The sequence below is a fragment of the Acanthaster planci genome, linkage group LG02 (assembly GCF_054643075.1).
Source record: "Acanthaster planci isolate LZ-2023a linkage group LG02, COTS_SCS, whole genome shotgun sequence".
NCBI lineage: Eukaryota > Metazoa > Echinodermata > Asteroidea > Valvatida > Acanthasteridae > Acanthaster > Acanthaster planci.
This window is the reverse complement of record NC_141778.1, coordinates 4,321,547-4,342,584: the sequence shown is the minus strand read 5'-3', so window position 1 is coordinate 4,342,584 and position 21,038 is coordinate 4,321,547. Positions and strand designations below refer to the sequence as shown.

Genomic DNA, 21,038 nt, shown 5'->3' with positions numbered 1-21,038 from the left:
GTCAGTCAGTCCGGTAGGTCAATTAACTTGATTTATACTGACGAAATATTATGTATTTTTAAAATTAAAATGGATGTGAGTTGTTAATTTTTTGTTGTGGCTGTTTGGATGTTTTTACCACTATAATTGCTGTTTTTTCTTTTTTTAAACTCCAGATTGACTGGACTGAGTCATGGCTGATAACATTGCTGTTATTTCATGCCACCTGTGCTGTATTCACTGTCCTCACCAGAAAATATTTCAACGTGCAACTAGTTTACTTTTTCTTACTTCGTGAGTTATTCTCTTGACCAGGATCAATGATTATTTGGGGTCATACCCCTCATCATAGTCTATAATCGCATGAAGTCAAACATTTCTGATATCTGTGGAATTTTTTGATTGATTGTGCAATAGAACCTCCTCTTGGCCTCCGAATTCTTGATCGATCAGCAGGTGTTTTAAGGCCAACGTGGTTCATGGTCAGTGTGTGGGGATAGCCTCCCTGGTTAGGCCTAAGCACGCGTAGTTTGGGCTGAAGTGGGTGTCCTCATTTGTCTGTGTGTGAATAGTCACCAATCGTGGAACTGTAGATCCAGGGTCTCCCAAACTAAACAAAATTTCCAGATCTTCAGCTCTCCCAGATACATTTTACCACAGAGGCCACCTAAATGTGGTCAGCTGATAGGATCAGCTGATAGGGTCAGCTGACAGTACGGCCATCTAACATTGCACTCATAAACATTCAGTATTTTTACCTGTACATGTAATTTATCAACATTTGAAACTCTTTATGATTATTTCAATCCATTAGACATGGAAGCAATTTACTCCTCAAACCAGCTTGTTAGTAAGTGTAATTTTTCCCTCTTCAAGTGTGCGTACCGGTAGCCATGCTGCTTTCAAAAGAAGTGGTGACAGTGTGCATTTATAACCATGTGTTTGTGCTTCACTTTGATGCTTGTTTGTTTGTACTTTTTCTCCAGTTATTCTTATCTACTTCTCAGAAACCATCAACGAGCATGCAGCCTTGAATTACAAGTAAGGTCTCATAAGTCTTGTGTCTTGGGTCTTAAAATGTTCAGAGATAAAATCGATGTTTGTTGCCTTTTTATCAGAATTGTACGCCTGAAACAGGGTTACCAAACTGTTCAAGAAATTAAAGTGGTCTTGATAGTGATTGGTATATATTTGCATGTTACCACAAGATTGTAGCCCAACGTTTTGATATGAATTTGTACATTAAATTGTACTGAGCATGTATGTATGTACAGATGTGGAGTGGAGTGCCGTGGCCTTGTGAGTATGAGCATTGGATTCGTACATGTAGTTGGCGGGTAAAGCCACAGGATGCAGGTTCAAATCCAGCCTGGTGTCATGGTGCGTGTGCCCTTGGGCGATGCACTTGGGTACCCTGTGAGGGCAGAGATGGGTAGTGTGGTTGATTTAGCTGCTTTGTGCCAAAATGGCAGCATTGAGCTATATACTCCCCAGGGAGCTGAGATGGTATTTCAAATATTTCATTGTGCCAGTGATCAGGGGTAACATTAATGGAAAGTGCTTCAATCTTAGTTAAAAGGGCCATATAAAAACTTGCTATTTTTTTATTACAGTAGGTCACGGTTTTAAACCTGTGCTCGATTTGAAGGCATTGATGGCCTCGGAAAGCTTTTATAGATCACATGTAGTGTTTGGATTTTGTCAAACTCTGGATTCCAGGCAAAAACAGGATTTATTGTGTAACCACTTACAGCTTGGGTACAGACTAAGGCTGCATCCGAATCTGTTGTCTAGAGCTAGGTCTAGGTCTTCCCTCCATTGGAAATGTGTGCAGACTCGTAGACAATAGACCTAGCCGTAGCTCTGGAAGCCCGTTTCGGACACGGCCTAAGGCTACATTTACAAGTGCTGTAGTCAAGTCCTTAAAGTGCTTCCCAAGTCAAATAGCTAGAATTATTTTGTAATGAGATAAATATTATCCATGTACTCTGTGTATAAGTAATGCAAATAGTACAAAAAGATATCCAGCACTACTCTAGAGAATAATCACATAGTTGCTTTTATTGTTTCGGTTTTGCACCAGATGCAATTTTTAATATGAAAACTTAATTTCTCTTACTACAGAAAGTTTTCCAAACATCAGTATTTTGATTCCAATGGTCTGTTCATTGCTGTTGTCTTCAGTCTTCCTCTTCTCTGCAACTGCTTACTGATTGTGGTAAGTACATGTATACAGATTTAGCTCTGGGACAATTGACATGTATACAGATTTAGCTCTGGGACAATTGACATGTATACAGATTTAGCTCTGGGACAATTGACATGTATACAGATTTAGCTCTGGGACAATTGACATGTATACAGATTTAGCTCTGGGACAATTGACATGTATACAGATTTAGCTCTGGGGCAATGCCACACAAAGGTGGTGATTGGTCACGCTGCTAGCAGTCTTATTATTTGTTTTCAACAAATGAAATTGGAAATAATAGGCATAACCAATATCTACTTACTTCCACTTTTACTTTTTAAAAAACCTCTTTCAACGGAGTGAAATTTCTCCCCCCCAGGAAAGAAAAAAATTTACTTTAATGGGATAAAGGCAAATTGTTGGACCCCCATGAAAAAAAATCCCACCCCCAGGGCCTTGCTTTGTGTCCAGTGGAAGAACTTGTCTTTACAACCTGTACCAATTTCTTACAATTGCCGCCTCCCTCCCCCCTGGTTGCCCAATCCCTTCTTCCCCAGATGATTTGGGTGTACCAGACCGCCCATCTTCTGGTCAAAGTGAAGCGAGCCGAGGTGAGGCAGCGAGCCCAAGAGGAAGAGAGGAAAGAGAAATAAGAGCAGTCAAGCAAAGGTCAATCGTGGAAGTATTTTATTCGGGAAAGATTTAGTCGGCATTGTTCGGGTCAAGCTAAACCCTGCGATCCCTTTACATGGCATGAACTTCCAAGTGCAGGCATGCGCGCCACTTTGGTTGAGAGAACCTGGTGAGCGAATGAGTGCATGTCAGATTGGCTGTCATAGAATTATGGAAGACATTTGGCACGCACATCGGGTTGTTGAGAGTGTTATCCGACAGCGAAGAAAATGTGGGTGACGGGGTTTCTCCACTGGAACCGTGTAGGACCACTCTGGTCTTATCATGAAATTGAAGGCGAAGAGACTTCATGTACAGGTTTGCACATGTTGAATCAATTAGGATCTCTTGTGATAACATAGTTATAGCGACCAGACAAATTACTTTGTTATAACCGGGACTTTGCCATAAAAGGAGTCTGAAAACAGAGTAGACGTAACAAGAACTGAAGAGATTTCGCTGTTCAAGTTGCAGAATTTGGGGGGGGGGAACTTCCTATTACATCTTCAGATGTCCTTTTTCTTGTACAGTTACATGTATCATACGTCAGCTTGATGTATGGCAAAATAAAATGTTAACCTTTAAAGGCATATACAGTTAAGATCTGATTTCATTGTGTTTGTTTTTGGCATTCCATCAATATCCTACTTATTGACTTAAGCCATTCAAAGAATTTTGTTATTTATATCTATATTTTCAGCTCTCTTCAGATATTTAAATGTTTAAATTTTGCTTATTTTAAAACTCTGTTTCTTTGTTTCATCTTTATTTTGACATGAATATACACATTCTTGGCATGATGCCTGTATAGGCAATTTACACATATTCACATGAAGGTAAGGTATACCAATATAGGCATACAGTGCTTTGTGCTGTCTGGTGGACCCTTCATATTAGACTTTTAAAAGCAAGGAGAACCTTTACAAGCATCTATTTGCAAGATTAAACATTAAAAAAGTACACACACAGATGTTCAGATGATACTATAAAATCAGTTTATTGCGCAAACTCCAGTTAATGCTTTCAACATTAATAAAGTCTTGTTTCCAAGGAAGTATTCTGCATTTTCTTTTATGATTCATGTCACATTTTTGGTTGACCACCATTTGTAACTGCTCTGAGCATGATGACTGTATTGTAATACAGGCAAGTGTAGCCAAGTGTCCTGTCAGTCGAAGGCCTCGTCTGTATCTTGTGTCTAGAGGTAGATCTCGGTCTTTGCTGGGTGAAAATATATGGGCACATGTATACAATGAAAGTAGCTCCAGTTTTGGAATAGCGTGTTTGATTACTTCCCTTGGGCCTACTCATGCAAGCGTAACTGCATTTAATTTGACACTCAAGTGACTTATTGCTCCGCTTACTTGGCCTGGCTCAAGTAACCGAGTTGCCGTGGTGACTACTTGGGACAGTACCCCACATTACGGTGCCAAAAAAAAAAAAAATGGCAGTTAGATCAAATGATGTGAAGAAAAGTTGCAGATGGTTCAGAAGAATTGTTCCATAAGTGGCAATTTGGCTCACATCATTTAGGTTCTGTAAAAGACAGGCCGGAAGCGTGAGTGTGGATTTCCACTCCTGGGGATAGACGAAACTCATTATGCAAATTTAATGACCTCTTGGCCCGGTTAGGGTTCCTAGAGGAGCTGGAGATCATTCCCTCATTCTAGAGATTACAAATGCCCCTTTAAACCTGTGATGACATCATGGGTTGATACAAGTGAAGTAATCAAATGTACTGGAGGCCTGTTTCAGAAAGCATCGTACATGGTCACTGCCCATATGTGCTCATCATGTGAAGAAACTGCGCGTTTATGCACATGTACATGGTAACAGTAAGCTGGGTTTACAAGGCATGTACGCAACACAGAGCCGTACATGCGTACACGTATGTGTGAGAAGAGGAAGTTGGGACAACTTAAGATACAGAAGCCATTTTGTTCCCAATTCCCCGTGTGTGTTTACATGCGCACTCAAAATGATCACATGTCCAATATTATTTACAGCGATTAACTGATTGGAAACACAATGGCATCTTACATTCACATCATACATGACATCATGTCGCAACTCTCTGTATGCCGCTCTGGACCCACACACTGGAGTTGCATCTGGCTGCACGCGGATTGCAAAAAAGGCACCGTCATGAATCAGAACTTGGGCTGTAATGTGTTGCACATCGTAACTTTGACTCAGCATGAGAGAAGATGTACGGTCATTGTACATGCATGTTAGGAGTTACATGCCATCAAGTGCTGAGGCACTTACATGTATGTTCAAGAAATTTGAAATGTCTGGTTGCCAATTTTTGTATTGAGTGTTTTGGCAGTCAACCTCAGTTCATGGAAATGCTTATTAAGTACTGCTTTCACAGAATGTCTTGTCCATATCATTTACAATATTCACAAGTTATCTGCATACTCTCCATATTTTATCCAAACCATAATATGGTTAATCTCAAACTGTCAAAAAAAAAAACCATGTTATGCCCACCGTTTAAAATTCACACATAAACTCTGTAATGCTTCTCTTTAAAAAACTATATGGCAGTAGCCTGCATAATTTTTGAATAGCAGCAAATATATACACACTGATGCTAGCAATTTTACACCTTTGCCCTCAGAAGCGATAAGGAAAGCTTTTCTTCATTTTCACAAATACAGCATTGATAATGGTATCAAAAAAGAGGATATTAACTGGATCATGAAAAACAGCTGGAATTTCACACACATGGACATGCAAACGATTCTGTACACCTTTACGCACTTGGGGGAAAAATATATCCAGCAAGAAATGAGACCAAGGGGTACCCCCCCCCAACATGTCCAATCGCTGTACACACTCTAGACTATTGTTACCTAACACATCCCCCCTGGATGTCTGAAAAGAATTCCTCAGATTCCAGTGAGACAATGACCGACACAAAGCAAGGGGGGTTCTCTCGGTCTCAAAATCTTTCGTTCCCGGAATGACTGGAATGATTCAGCAGCATTCAGTTTGAATTAAATCCGACTGTCCTAAAATTTCACGCCAATCCTAAGTTTCCAGACCTTTACATAAGTTTCTGTATGCTTTAATATTGACAATCAAAAACTCACAGAGGGCCATTTTTTTCCCTTGAAACTACTCAGCATTGACAAGGCACAATGAATGACAAAGCAATGTAAATTATCTACAGCCAGTTGCATCAAACTGCTTATCGTCAACTTGTGTACAACACTTTTCTTCTAAAATGAAGCAACAGCAGGAAGCATAAATGCGATGTTACTTCCCTAATGAATGAGGCACAATGTTTTAAGGCACGGAAACAAACTACACATCAGCTCCATAGCATGGAAGAACTACAGTGGATTTAAACTAGCGAGGCACCTGACTCCTATCTATAGATGAATCTAGGGACGTTTCAATGGACACCATCCACAGCTTTCTCAAAATAGCAGAAAAGCTTTGTGTTGGGTTCTGTACAGAGTTATATCTTCCTGTCGACACTGAACTTTGACCATTCTGTAAACCGGGTGTCCAGTAATTTTAAACTCATTTTGTGTGGTGAGATCACATGCATTGAAAATGCGTATTGTTAACTATCCCCACATTTGATGGAATGCCACACGGACATAATGTACAGCACTGCTCAGGTGAAGCATACAGATGGTTTACCAATGCTGTCGCATCCCTCTTTACGGCCATCTTGGTGGGCTAATGTTGTCATATGACACTGCTCCAGTCCTGCAGCACTGCCGTACACCACGGTGTGGTATTTGCCCAGAACATGATATTTTAGTTATTGACTAATGAAATCTAGACCGAGAAACACTTATTTATGTTGCAGCTGTCTCCCCAAGTAACTCACTGACCAGGTAGCACGTCTCCAAGTGCTCATTCTCAACGGTGTGTTTCAGGTGAAGGCTGCAAAGATTTAAAAGCAAAAAAGAAACAGTCATTAAAAAAAGGGCTGATCTTCTTTTTTGGAATCGGCAAGTGACCATCTCGGACAACCTGTGGGACTCAAATCAAGTCAATTTCAAACTATTTAAAGGGCAGTTCCACGGTGTCGGATGCACATTTTGGACACTTCAACAGTGTGTGTTATTATACTTATAATCCTGAAGCAGATTTTGATTTTGATAAAAGACATCAGCTAGTTGGTACATTCATTTAAGAACAAAACTTCTCACTCAGAATTACTATCCTTGTTGAAACTGACTCATAACACCATGGTGTTGGACGTACTCAGAGAAAGTTAAATTTTGAGTTTCCATTTTTGTATCACAAACTCTGTGAAATGCTAGGATCTGAAGAAGTAGTTTTCCTGTGTTTAGTTTTAGCAGACCCTTGTTAATAAACTTCAGAGCAAGACACATTTTTATCTTGTGACTTTCAGATAAAGCATTTACTATATTGGTGTCGGACGTACATTTTTTTGGAGTCGGACGTACACGTCCAAACTGACTTTTCAGAATAAAAGGTAATCAGTTCAAACCCAAGCTTGTCTCATTTTTCTACCTTCATGAAGGCTTTAGTAAACTTTCCAAACCAAAAGAAAATGCCAAGCCATACAAAAATTATCAAAAGCAACTGGAAAGGAACTGGATGATGGGGTATTAAGGGAAACAGTATGAAGGAAAACATTGTCTAGAAGTATATATGCAATATTTGCTCATTTAAACAAGTCATGTACTGTCAAACATTCAAACTAAAAAAAAAGTTTTCTACAGTTGACAATCCTTTAGATAAATAAATCAAATTAAAAGATGATTGCATACATGTACCGGTAAGATCTTTTGGTCTTAGAACATGAAATTAAACATTTTTGTATGACAAATGCTACTTGTGTACTAAGCTGCAATTGTAAAGATTTCCAGTTCACACTTCACAGGTTATAGTACACATGTAAAATCCAAGTAGAAGCTAAATGAGTAGATGTTTATATACCCTGTTAGATGACTACACAATCAAAGGAATGGGCTAGCAATTAGGCTGAGAGATTACCCTTTTCACTGAAACTTAAGACTAATAGAATAATGCTTTTAAAACTAGTCTTACATTGTGTGTTTCATGATAGGTACTGTACATGTTAATGCCATGGAAAGCATACAAGTGGAACACCCCCTTTAATTCCTCAAGCAACACAAAGTGAAACCAATTGATTTTACATGTACCTTGAACAAAGGTATAAAAAACACACCTTTGTTTAGTCTTTGACAATTCTTCTTTCTTGATGTGGATCACATGTACATGTATACAACACCTAGAACTTGTCTTCATCAAAGCTCACACTGACATGGTTTACTTCTGAATACATGCAAAGTACATATTTGTCCACACATGACACATGTGGAATGGTTTTGAGCCCTAATTAGGACCTTATTAGGATGAGTATGTCCAAATAGTCAAATTTATGCAAATTAGTAAACAACAAAAGTGAAGCCTATTTGGTTTACAAAAGGTTGGGGCCTCATTTCCATGTATACAAATGAGGTGGTAGTGGTTTCTGTACAATGTAAAAGCATTGCATTGCCAGCAATGCATGGTTCTGACAGTGTCTGACGTACAGGGTGTCGGATGTACACAATTCATTGTGCTTTGTATTGTAAAGTCTTTTGCTAAAGGGTGCACTGAGGGAATAAAAAATTATGTCATTATGGTGTCGGACGTACATAAGAAAAGTAAGTGTTAAAAACTAAGACATGAGGAAAATGAAAATTCATTTCTGTCATTGTTTACTTATTGGGGCACTCTTCAAACTGTAACAAAACTGGAACAAAAAAATTATTATAAGGCTGAAAAACAGAAAATCTTTCAGAGAGGAAACATTTTCCCCAATTTCTCAGTATTTAAAACCAATTTTTCAGTATCTTATAAAAGCCAAATTCTTGAATGTTGTTAGAAATGAAGTATGTTTCATGAAAGTGTACACCATAAGCTTCAAAATGATATTTTGGCCCAGAGGTTGATGTTTCCGTGGAACTGCCCTAAACATGCATGAAGAAAGAGTAGAACTCATTTTTAAACACAGCCCGGAGTCTGTCATTTGATTGTACATTCAGTTTTGCCAGGCAAAAATCTCTTTTAGATGCAGAACATTTGCCCCTGTAGCATCCTCGGTGTACCCATGAGTGCGAGTATCCATTCACCCAATCTTGGTCATTCTAGTGACTGATTCATGTACATTGTAATCTGCTGCAACAGCCATTTCACAACTGGACCTGGACTTGCCTCGGACCGGACAATTTGGAAATGGACTTGGGCTGGACTCAGACATATAACCACTACCAGCCGGGGACTCCGGGATCGGAGCCGTATGGTTTATATGTGTGGCCGGGGTCTCCGAACTCGGACAAAGGAAACAGGGCCCTGTAACAAAAGACCGTACTCCGAACAAAAGACCAGGCTGCTGGGCATGACCGGAATTTTTCACTCTCAAAAGTGGTGATAATCCAGCATTATTTTGAAACCGTATACCAGGGATTGGGGTATTTAGAGCAAGCGGATTACCACCGGGGACAAAAGCTCTCCACCACCGCAGCGATGAGCCACACAGCACCGCTGCATGCTAATCTGGCCCCTATTGAAAAGAGGTCAGCAGTGCACTGAGCCAGGTTCGTGAACAAAAGACAGCTGTGTGACACCGCACAATCTGGGCTCTGTTTACAAGGCTGCAGGCCTGGCTGAAATATTCGGGTGTCAATGAAGGTCACCTGTCAACTTAGAGTAGTGCCTGAAGATTACTCCGTTCGGCTATAAACGACTGTTAAATGGAATGATGAATTGTTGAAGGATTTTGAAAACAGAAAAAATGATAGTCATGCCGGCCCAGCATCCTCAACGTTGAAAAATGCCCCGGTCCGAAGTGGATAATGAACTTGGGCTTGAATTGGAATTATGACTATGGACACAGCTAGGCTTGGATGAAGTGGGCTCAACTGAATCACTGCCCACGTGGAATGAATTCACAAAATCAATTGCTGTACATCTCTCATTCAGTCCTATCACATCAAACCAAAGCGGCTGTTTTTAACCCTACCTCCCCAGAGTGATTTACTGGGAACCATACCCATTCACACAAATTCCAACACCAAATGGTAAACTGTGCACAAAAACTGTTGGTCTCTGTTTATTTTGGGTATGCCTGAACCCATGTTAAAGCACAAGCAGTTTAGGGGTACAGTACCCAGTGCCACAAATTCACACACTTTACCGGTGTTCAATTCTGTGTGGTTAGGGAAGGTTAGGGTTAATACATGTATGCGAACCGTCCCCCCAAAGGACTAGGTACCCATCATTTAACTATCAATTATTTGGGTGCTTTGTTGTGGGGTAGTCATCACAACCTTAAAGAGTCTATGCAAAGCACCTTTGTGTTTTGCTCACTTGTTTCCAAAATTTGGTCTGTTTTTAAAAGGTAATTTGCTTCCTTTTGGGTTTTTATGCTCATGTCAATTTCCAGATTCATGAGTAAAACAGTATAGTCATTCCACGGAGAGCACCTCAATGCTGCATTGGCTTGTGCACAGAGAAACGGCAGGAATCAATGACCCTTTTTCTGCGTGTGCTGTGCCTACCTGATCATGTCCTGCGACAGATCCTCGGGGCTGGAGGACACACGCTTGCCGCACTGTGCCTGGATCTTGGCAAAAACCTCCTCCCCAAGGGAATCAATGCAATGCCTGCAAGAGACCAAGAGTGAGATAACGAGATAAAAATGGCTGGCACACTCATACACTGTACATCCAATCAAACATATCACCGAGGCACAAGTCTCTTCATTATCACCAGTAGAACTATATACCTACTAGAGCGCGAAGTGAACCCTGCTGGGTGGATCCAAGGTTGTGCACAAATCTATGGAAAACTTGAATTTTTTTTGGTATTTGCATATCTGCGTCTTCTAAAATGATGTGCCCGTCGCAGACAAGTGCATATATGCTGCTCACATCAAATCCAAAGACAGGAAACAGGAGAATGGTGTACTTGTACATTGCATTTGGACTACGGTTAGGCACTTGTTCCATCTTATTTTATTATGTCCATAAAGACACATAAATTAAGAAAATCAAAGCTTCCCTGCAACAGGGAAAGACAAGTTAGCACTGTAGTAATTTAATATAGCTCTCTGTTATTACCTGATCTCAGTGCTGGCTTAATAGGTAGTTTTAAACCTATTGTCAAAGCAGGTTGAAAACAGCTGTACAAAGCATGGAAATCTCTTAACTCCTTGACGACGGGAATTTCTTGCCGAAAGCCAACTCCAAGAATTCCAGCCTTGCTTGGCCACGAAGGCCACCTGCCAAACCGCAAATTCTCGGTTTGTGGCCCTGCGTGCTCTGCACGCTTTGAATTACACGGTGAAAAGGCTGATTGTTCGGTGGCATGCGGCTCTACTCACCCTTCCACATTCCTGTTGCCTCTTTTCAAAGTGGGGACTATTGTGAATCTGGTGATTATGATACAAATTCGGTCTTTTCATTTCTGGGCTACGCACAAAGACCAATTACCATATATACAAGAGCCAGGATCTGCCTTCTTTCACTGTGTTCGCTCGAGCATGGCCGAGAATAATAGTTGAAAAGCGGGCTCAGGATCTCAATTTTTATGGCGTGTCTAGCCGCCTCCCGGCCCGAAGGGGTTAAGTTCACAACAACTTTCAGTAAAGTCCATCTCTGCACGGCACAGAGATCAATAAGGGATCACGACAACAATTGTTTATCAAAAACTGGTTACCCAAAAGTGGCATGCAATAATTACTAACCGTGACTGGTTCCCTGCCTTCTGCTGAGCGATAATTTCCCTTAATATAGACACAAGCAATTCACTGTCTTCCCAACCTATCTTGATCTGCCAGTGCAGTGTCTGACTGACCGACCAACTGATTGACCCATCGATTGACTGACTCTCGGCTGACTTACTCTCTGAGCAGCTGTCTGCAGCGGGAGGCGGGCCGTTGTTCCTCTTCCATCTCGTCTTCAAAGTCATCCTCGTAGTTGGCCTCTACCCCAACAGCCGTGCGAGCATGGCTTAAGATCTCTTCCAAGTTCTGCTGGCAAGACACAAACCAACAACATAGATCAGTCAACATTTTGTCCCTAACAGCCTTCGACGGGCCTTCAAATCAGACATCTGCCAAGATTTCATTCCACAGCAAAATACATCATTTTCTTCTCTAGCACGGTCCCCATCCATTTATAAGATTGCCAGCAAAGCAAAGTGCATGCAAACTGCAGAGGCAGGACCTTTATGGCCTTTCTGAGAAGTGAGGCAACATTTCAAGTCTTTTTGCATGCTTTTGAAAGAGAACTGACGAAGAAAAATCAACTTTCATTATTTGAAAAAAACCAGGAGGGGATCCGCTTTGGAACAACATATATCTCCATGCCTGATAAAGTATCGGCAAATCTTACAACACTGAGAAAGATGGTTAATCTTTCTTATAGATGACTGTTAGATTTAATACTGATGGAGCGGTTACAGAATATCTGAAGTAGGGTGCAAATTATAATGAGTACAAAGACAAGAGCTAGCCACTTCATTCAAGCCAATCAGCTTAAAATTGTTTTTTGAAACACATCGATGTACACCAAAACTAAGGTCCTGGGTCACAAATTCTATTTTCTTTTATGATGTCTTTTAATTTAAAAACACGTATGTTGGATCCCTGTGATTTTTAAGATGGGTTAATTGAGACAGTTTTGGGGCCTCAAAAATTGTCAGTTTGAGGCAAATGCCTGGGCATCTCAACTGAATATTACGGCAATAAAGCCTGGCTTATTCCAGCCCCAAGCTAGTTTCCAGAATTCATACCTCGTCTGAGTCCACATCCTCAAAGTCGTCGGCATACTCTTGTTCCCCCGGCTGGGCTAGAGGGCTTGGAGTCTTCCCTCCTCTTTGTGGAGAGGGCGTGGCAGCTGAGGGGTGAGGGGAGGGGCTTAACAGCCCTTGGGGCGGGTCTGCGTCCTCGTCATCATTGTCATCATCACTGCAGCTGCCAACAACTTCTTCCACGATCTCTGTATTGACGTGAGAAGTGGTTTAGTGATTAGAGGATTACAACAGCATTTAACCAGGGGCGTTGCTAGGCTTTGCTATGGGGGGGGGGGAATACTCAACTGCAGACTGACAAACCATTAACGTGGAATACTGGGTATTTTCAAGTAGATTTATGATTTTCATCCCTTTAACCCCTTTGTTTTTCATTCTTTTTCTCTTCTTTCTCATGATTTGTTAATTTTTTTGCCCCTACACCCCCCTCCAATGATGCTCATGGTATTAACCAAAAAAATGGAACCTTTATGGAGGCACACCAGTCGCAAAATGTTACCAAATTCCCAAACTTTCCAATAGCAACAAGCTTCATGTAAAGTAACAGTAGCTGGGCTCTACCTTCCTGAAACCTAACCCTCCCCAGGTTCTTCAAAATCCACCTCCAGCTGAATCAATGAAAGCTGGCATAACGTTGCACGATACGAAAAGACTCAACCAATTCACAGTAGAGCTGCACAAAGTACGTTTGGTCAATTTGACAAAAACGTGCTCGGCGGCACAACATTTTGATTATTTTAAACATCTTGAGCAAGGTCAACCACAGCTTTTCCAAAGGCTGTTCCTCTACAAGCTTACAACAATCATGAAGCAGTTGCTGAATTGGCTCCACCTACCCTTGTAAAAGATTTTCGTCTTTTCTTTACAAGACGCGGGCAGCAAATCTCAAAAGTTCTCTGGCATCCAAACAAGTATTTCATACCCACCCCCCTTAAAAAAAACCTGAAGCTGTGCATTGTACGTATGAACCTTGAAAAGGTGAGCATGAAACTAAAATATTTAGTAAAAGCTTTCATTTCCGATTTGTCCGGTGCAATTTAAGCCACCCCAAAGAATTTGTTATACCGGTCACAGACTTATGCCATGGACAATGAATCAAATGTGTCATACTTCGCTGAACAGCTTCTGTGATAAACTGTAGCTTAAGTGGGGCGCTCTTTGGAAGCGCGTCTTAAAAGCTTTTAGTTCATGCAAGATACTGATTGTCTAAAGTCTGTCATGTTTGCCAAGTATGTATTGCCCCATCTTGATATTTGGTAGTAAACTTGGTACTTGGAAAGTGTTCAACTGCAACTCTGAGGAAAAGCAAATGAGGAAATTTGCCTTCGATGTCCTCGTCTGCGTTCTTGCTGCTGCATTCACTGAGCACCTCATCCACCACTTCGTCATCATTGTCATCTTCGTCCCCATCATTCTCGCTGCTGGAGAAGTCGTCTGAATATTCCCCAGAATCCTTGGGTTCCAAGGACCTTCTGGTGGCTGTTTCTGGGTAGTGGACAAAGTCACAAAGAGACAAGTTCACCGCCGACCAATAGCAAACATTTCTACTGGTGACACTCACAAAACTCCTCCATCCCTCATAGATCAACGTTCAAATTCACCCAAGTATCTTTTTCCAACACTCCTGTCGCACGGTGAAGTTTCATGCCAAGCCTTTCGTCTTCAGAATATTTTCTACTGACAATGTCCATTTCAACACCAACTTTGTGAAATTCGAAAACATTCTGATAAAACACAGTTGAGCATAAACCATTGAATATTCAATTAGAAATACATAAATGCTCCTTCAAACACCATAGCATACAGAAAGTGACTGTTACAAGTAGTATATGTAGATTATAACTAGCCTCCTGAGGTGATCAATTGTGCACAATGATGGAGTGAATGGTAAAAAAGGTATTTGTAGGTATTTGGGGGACACAATTGAATGATCTATGATCAAACTAGCTCAACATAGACTTTACAGATATATTCAGCACTGTCTTCATAGATACCAAATTTCAATCAATTCTAAATAACCTAGCACCAACTGAACCCCAAAGCTCACCTGCATTGTGGCTGTGGTCTCCCTTCTTATTCACTTTGCTGCTGTTATCCGAGGAGTTGGACTCCACCGACTGTCTCACCAGTAGGACTTGCTGCCACTGTCCTTCCTTCTCGGTAATGAAAAGGTTCAGGTGCTTTTGGACGATGGGAAAAGCTAGAAGAGCACTTGCTCTGATGGAAAATTGAATAAGAATATGGCCTCTGTGAAAGAAGGTGTCTTACTTTAATCGTGTGTACACTACTCAGGAGATGCAACTAGGAACATAACAAGTAATGCACTGTTGATGCACCTCTATTTTTTCAGCTGAATGTGCACAAACATTTAACATCTCCAACAGAATGTGCACAAACCCATGTCTTTTACTAAATATGCACCATCTTGTAGTCTCTTCAACTGAATGTGCACAAACCCCAGGTCCCTTTGCCTGAATGTGCACAAAAATCCATGTCTTTTTTATGCACCAGCTTGTAGTGTTTTCAACCGGATGTGCACAAACTCAGTGTCTTCAACAGAATGAGCAAAAACCCTTAGCCTTTTTAAACTGAATGTGAAAAAGTCCAAACTAAAATGTGCACAAATCCACTATGACTTTATCTCAATATGCACAAACTATATTGAATTAAACATGCATAAAAATCTAGTGTTTCCAAATGAATGTCTTTTCAAGAGGAGAGCACACCTAGCCACTGGTACCACAAATATTCTCATTAGAATACACTAAAATTGCAATTTTTACCACAGACTCCAAAGAAAAATGCAACATGCATCTGACCTCCCCCCTCCATTCCTCTAACCTACAATGACCATGTATGGATGCTGTAATAACCAAAAACTTACCCTGGTCTTTGGTCTGGTTCCTTGACTAAGATTGCTGCAATCAGCTGCTTCATTTCATCTGAGTACATGGACGGAATTTCCTGTTGGCAAAAGCCGGGGGAAACCCAATTCAGGTTTTCACTGGTTGAGCAAACTCCGTATAAACCAGGACAAATTTGGCAATTTAGTTGAAGGAATAACGAACTAACATAGTTATTACTGAATCCTGTAATTTATTACAATTATGCACATTTCAGTGTTGACCAGCCAATGGGTGACGGTCTCGATGACCTACAATGGAAGGTACATGTAACCAAATTTAAATATGTAGCATGTACACATGTTTATACAAACACTGAATATGTATGAGTGCAGTGGTAGGAATAATTTCATGTGGTGACGGGCTGAATGTTATTATTCCATGAGGAATCATGTAGAATAGAATTTCAATCTGTCGACGGCATAAAAATGTAACCTGAAGTTTTCAGGATTTGATGAGCCAATACTGAAATTTTGTCTGCATAAGGAGCCACAGTTGCACCTTCTCAGAGAGCATGTGGTACAGCGTTCTTGGCCTATGTGAAGGGTTAGGGACTGTGCCTACCGTGCTTGCGTGCTGCAGGGGCGAGATTGGAGCAAACTGAAATGTCCACTACATGTTCACCAGAGGTTTTGAAGGCCACAGCAGTGTAGGGTCAACGGTACACATTTGTATTTGCTAAAAGGCACCCCTTAAAAATACCCATTTTTTGGTACCATATCAATTTTCATAGAAACACGTCAGGATAAAATTCACAGGTTTCCAGATTATAAAAGAGATTGTTTGAAACAAAGCCCTCAAATCAGGAAAAACTTTCTGAAAAAAATCCTGACCAATCTCAACCCTGGTACACTTCAACGACATATTCAATCCATGGGATACATTCAATAGTTGCACTGATAGATACACTGAATAAGTCTATGATTTATGATCGATGACCCACCAATCAGATGACAGGGATTTATTCAGGTGTTTTCTGAGAATTGAGAACTCACAGACTACGTACGTGGGACTCACAGACCAATGATACTGCAGCAGGCATGAAGGCACAGGTAATACTAATCTATGACAGGGTATCAGTCTAGGGACGCTGCCTTCTGACAAACTGGCTGAGTTTTTTTTTTAAATCTGGGTTTTATTGGGCAGCTAACAGTCATTAATGCATCACCAATTATTTCGATACTCACTGCATATTCACACTTGACGATCTTATAGAAGAGGCTGATGAGATTGTTGGCATCAAAGGCTGGAGCAAAGGCACACATCTCAAAAAGAAGGCATCCTAATGCCTTTAAAACACAGGGAAAAGAGGCGAAAACTATCAATTACTAGCAAATCAATGATACTGAGTAGACACTCGCGTGTGTGCACAGCGGCATTCAGTTTCCTACTGCTCACATAAAAAGGGGTCATTTCTTTCCATTCTTTTCATTCCAATCAACAAAACATCAAGGGTAAGTCACTGGCCATCAGGTTGCCTACAAGACAGTGTCAAGATCTGGGGCAGAGAGTTACATTTTGGCTGTGTTCAATAGTCCTAGCTGAAGCTGGGAATGCAGTAATCGTGGAAGTTACTGGCTTGTGGCTATATGACACACTGACATGTGATTTATCGTAAGCCACAGCCAAAACTTTTAAATAGTCTTGGCTTTTGCTCAGGCCTGAGGCGGACACCTCAAAAAATTTGATTGCTTCCTCTAGTCCTCGCAATCCGCTTTCTTCACAATATTTCCATTAAAGACCAAGGCAATAAAATATTTTTTTACCAGTTCTCAAAAATGTTCCTAACCTGATTTTCAAGTTTTTGTGCCAGTTGTTTTTGGCATTTTATTATTATTCGTTTTTGTGCTGACGAAATCTGCATATTTATGAGCGAAACTGTGATGTCATCCAAGGTAGAAACCTACGTCTCACAGCTATTCCTGCACCAAAAGATGTAACTTCCTTATGGTTAATTATATAAATGTGCTCCCCTCTGTACAAAGGGGGAAAAGTAAGGTCCAGACACATCTCTACTTTCATTGGGTGATCTGACCACACAGTGAAGACCTACCCATATGTCAGACTTGTTGTTGTACGGGATGTCTTGGCAGAGCTCTGGACTGAGGTAGCATGGTGTGCCCACGCATGTGCTCGCTTTGTCAATGGTGTGCTCTAACGTCCTTGCTATGCCAAAATCACCTGCAAACCGAGCAGAAACAAACGACCACACGTGCAACATGAAAGGAACAACCAAACAGTATAAAATAAATTCCAGTTCCACTCACAACTAGCTGGATATGCCAGTTACCACTGCCAGTCATGGCAACTTCAGTAGTCACCTGTTTGGTGATTTCTGAAGTGGATGCTTAATGAAACTGACCTATGCCACTGCATTAACATGATGCATTCCATGTTATTGCCTGTAGTGGACTCGGCTTCTTCAAAATACTGTTGTACCAGCTCGTTTCTGATTGATGGAGTAACCGTTCTTTTGCATGAGGAAACACAAACTGTTTAGCCCAAGTCTATATGAAACAAGATTCTAATAATTGGAAATGCATACTCTACAACATCTTGGCATAGTCACTGTGATGTATACATTCAGGATAGCGTTTGGCAGGTTGGGGGGTTTGGCTGGTTATGTCTACACTCCACAGCTTGAGTCGCTCATAAGAATTTCAAACTACCCCTCATCACTGACATGGTTCATGGCATCAACTCACCTAACTTCACCATGTTCTTCTTGGTTAGAAAGACATTCTGGGCCTTCAAATCTCTGTAAATAAATACGACAGATCTTGTAAATTCGGTGACAATCTTATAAAGTGATGCAAGAAAGATGAAAAAAAGGAGAAAAATGAGACTACTTCAGAAAATCAACTGAATGCAATTTTTCATTCTAGAAAATGGGACACATTCCAGGTGATGCATGGTCAAGAAAGCCCACGATTTTCTGTTAAGTGATGCTTTGTCGGTTACACAAGCAGAAAGTGCAATAAGTAACACACTAGCTTTGAATGCAGAATTTGCTGAAAAAAAGAAAAAGAGAAAAGATAAGGTCGACAGAAGGTTCAGGCCAAGGACTGCCAGCTAAGGTATCCCCCTAAATGGTGACGAGAGGGTTGGGGTTATTACAGAGAGCCGCAAAGCATGCTAACCTGTGTAGTATTTTCAAGGAGTGTATGTACTGCACAGCCATGAGGAGCTGAATGAACCATTGCATGATTTGGCCTTCCTCCAGGCTCTCGCCTCGACTCTTGTGTCTAAGAATCCTCTCATCTAGGTTACCGCCATCACAATAATCCTGTGCGGTGGAATTATTCAAAACAACAACAGACTTGATCAGGATCTGCACCTGGGACCGCTGGACTGCTTTTACAGTGCACCACTAAGAAATCTTGTTTGAAAGGTTTCCAGTGTAGAAATGTTGGCCAAACTTCGATCAGTTACAAATTTGGAATTTTGGATATGCACCTTGGATCTCTGGACTGCTGCTCCAGTGCACTACCAACAAAGCTCAAGCAAGTGGGTTTTAGTACATACAAGTTGCTAAGGGGGTTTGTCCAACTTTCTCACATAAAGAATTTGGAATGGTGGTTTGTTTTAAGGGTCTAACAAATACAGGAAAACTTCTGAAATTATACTTTCGTAATTTTCAATGGCTGGTAAGGGAAGTCTGGTCGTAAGCAGATTTGTGATAGCTACACTTAAGAAATGTGGGGAAAGAATTTTATTGCAATGGTCACACTTTACCATCAAAAGAAAGGGAAAAAAACATGCAGTTGTCTAGCTTCCATCCTCTACATTATGAGACTATAACTGACTTCCATCTCAGGTTGAAGAAATAGGTCCTATGTGGGTAATTCCAGAAATTAGGGGTCCAAATTCACCTGGACAATGCAGAGGTGCACGGCTTCAGGGGTCTCCTCAAAGAAGGACTCATAGTAGGTGACAATGTGAGGGTGTCTGAGTTCAGACAGGATGCTGGCCTCACGCTGCACTGCCTCCCTGGTGCGCGTCTTGCGCTTCTCGTCCAACTGTATCTTTTTCAGAGCCTGTAACCTTTAACACATTCACATTTCTGTTAACTTCTGAAGCACTGATTTTGTCTCAAATATTCAAGCACATGACACAAATGTGCAGAAACCAAATAAAGGCATTCACCAGAAAATTTGACAAAAAGTATGATTTATTGTACTTCTAAAAAAGTGGAAGTACAACACACCAATTCCAAAATGTAGCTTAAAAGGTACAGGGAACACCATTATTCAGCTAGAGTGGAAATGGGAAAAAATATGATTTAATTGAATGTTTAAATTTGTCTTCTTTCTTAATACATGTACATGTTTAGTGGTGTCGCAAGAAATTCCACTCCAAGAAATGTTGATCAGGGGCAAGGGGGACTATCTCCAAAAAAATTTAAAAAAACTAGACCAATTTGGGGGGGCAATCAGAAAAGGGCAAACTTCTCTTCCTTAAGCATATAAAAAGCCTAAAAATTTTGCCTCAACTCTCAGAAAAAAACAAGTGAAAATAAAGACAACCAATTTTGCCCTCCTCCAATAACATTGGCCTCTGGATCTACCCTTTGACCAGCAATGGCAAATGCTATCATTTCAACTATGAAATTGAGGGGACAAGTAGATTAAAAGTATCTTGACTATGTACGGACTATGAAGTTACACTTACAGCATGACGTCACAATCAAATCTTGCAAATACCGTAAGCTTGTGCTTTCAAACCCTGTGCGATCTTGAAGACCATTACATAAAATTAAGGCAACAGGCCCAATGCACTGTCAACGAGAATGTACACATACATGTACCTTCCCCAATCCTCCACCATTTTCCCAACGTCCCGGTAGCAGATTTTATTTGATGGATTTGCAGTTGTAGGAATTTTACACAAATTCCAGGCTTAAAATTTCTCTACATGGAACCAACCCCCCCCCTAAACTGCTGGCTTACTTTTTTGTTTCTTTGTGACGGACCAGATACACAGCTCCCCCTGACCCTGTCCCCAGGGTGGTCACTTTGTCGTACATCTCCATGGAGCTGACATTAGGGCCGGCTCGCTGGTTACTACCCACAGACTGAGGTGCTGCTCTGTCTTAGTGTTCTGAGGTCTGGCCTGACCAAGCAAGTGATGTCGATGGCTTTGTATGGATGGGTGGTTGACTCCGACAGTTCAATCTTTCCTTGTCTTCATGTTTGGTGGGTGGATGCCATCATCTGTGAGGTGGGAAAGAAATGGAATGAAACATCTGAAAGCTCTTACCTCTAGAATTACTACCTTACCTCCATAACTATCTCCAAAGCTCTAGGGGTACGCCTCCTAGACTCTAGTTGCTAACAGCAATCCTCACTTTGGGTTTAAAGAGCACCTCTAAGGAAAAAAAAGTTTTTCTCTGATTTTATCAGTATACATGAATATGGAAGCATCCAAATCAAACGCAGTGCCACTTGCCTTCAGAGCTCAACTATAACAAGCTAAGA

At 40.9% G+C, this 21,038-nt stretch overlaps 2 protein-coding genes across 5 annotated transcripts in view; one reads left to right on the top strand and one right to left on the bottom strand.

The window, feature by feature from the left end:
- The window catches only part of LOC110975306 (transmembrane protein 18-like), a 24,957-nt gene extending 21,061 nt beyond the window's left edge, over positions 1-3,896 (top strand). For both annotated transcript variants that reach the window (XM_087132552.1, XM_022227688.2), the window contains exons 3-6: positions 156-273; positions 966-1,020; positions 2,104-2,197; positions 2,728-3,896. In XM_087132552.1, the coding sequence (XP_086988678.1) occupies positions 156-273; positions 966-1,020; positions 2,104-2,197; positions 2,728-2,823 (363 nt within the window). In that variant the 3' untranslated portion in view covers positions 2,824-3,896. The remainder of the gene's footprint in view (positions 1-155; positions 274-965; positions 1,021-2,103; positions 2,198-2,727) is intronic.
- The window catches only part of LOC110975304 (uncharacterized), an 18,545-nt gene continuing 1,321 nt past the window's right edge, over positions 3,815-21,038 (bottom strand). For 2 of the 3 annotated variants that reach the window (XM_022227683.2, XM_022227682.2), the window contains exons 2-14: positions 20,511-20,774; positions 19,434-19,605; positions 18,702-18,847; positions 18,267-18,319; positions 17,615-17,742; positions 16,749-16,850; positions 15,543-15,622; positions 14,706-14,875; positions 13,982-14,143; positions 12,641-12,846; positions 11,749-11,879; positions 10,405-10,509; positions 3,815-6,748 (exon numbers count right to left, since the gene is read on the bottom strand). In XM_022227683.2, the coding sequence (XP_022083375.2) occupies positions 6,661-6,748; positions 10,405-10,509; positions 11,749-11,879; positions 12,641-12,846; positions 13,982-14,143; positions 14,706-14,875; positions 15,543-15,622; positions 16,749-16,850; positions 17,615-17,742; positions 18,267-18,319; positions 18,702-18,847; positions 19,434-19,605; positions 20,511-20,593 (1,626 nt within the window). In that variant the 5' untranslated portion in view covers positions 20,594-20,774 and the 3' untranslated portion in view covers positions 3,815-6,660. The remainder of the gene's footprint in view (positions 6,749-10,404; positions 10,510-11,748; positions 11,880-12,640; positions 12,847-13,981; positions 14,144-14,705; positions 14,876-15,542; positions 15,623-16,748; positions 16,851-17,614; positions 17,743-18,266; positions 18,320-18,701; positions 18,848-19,433; positions 19,606-20,510; positions 20,775-21,038) is intronic. The other variant, XM_022227685.2, reaches the window with a different exon arrangement.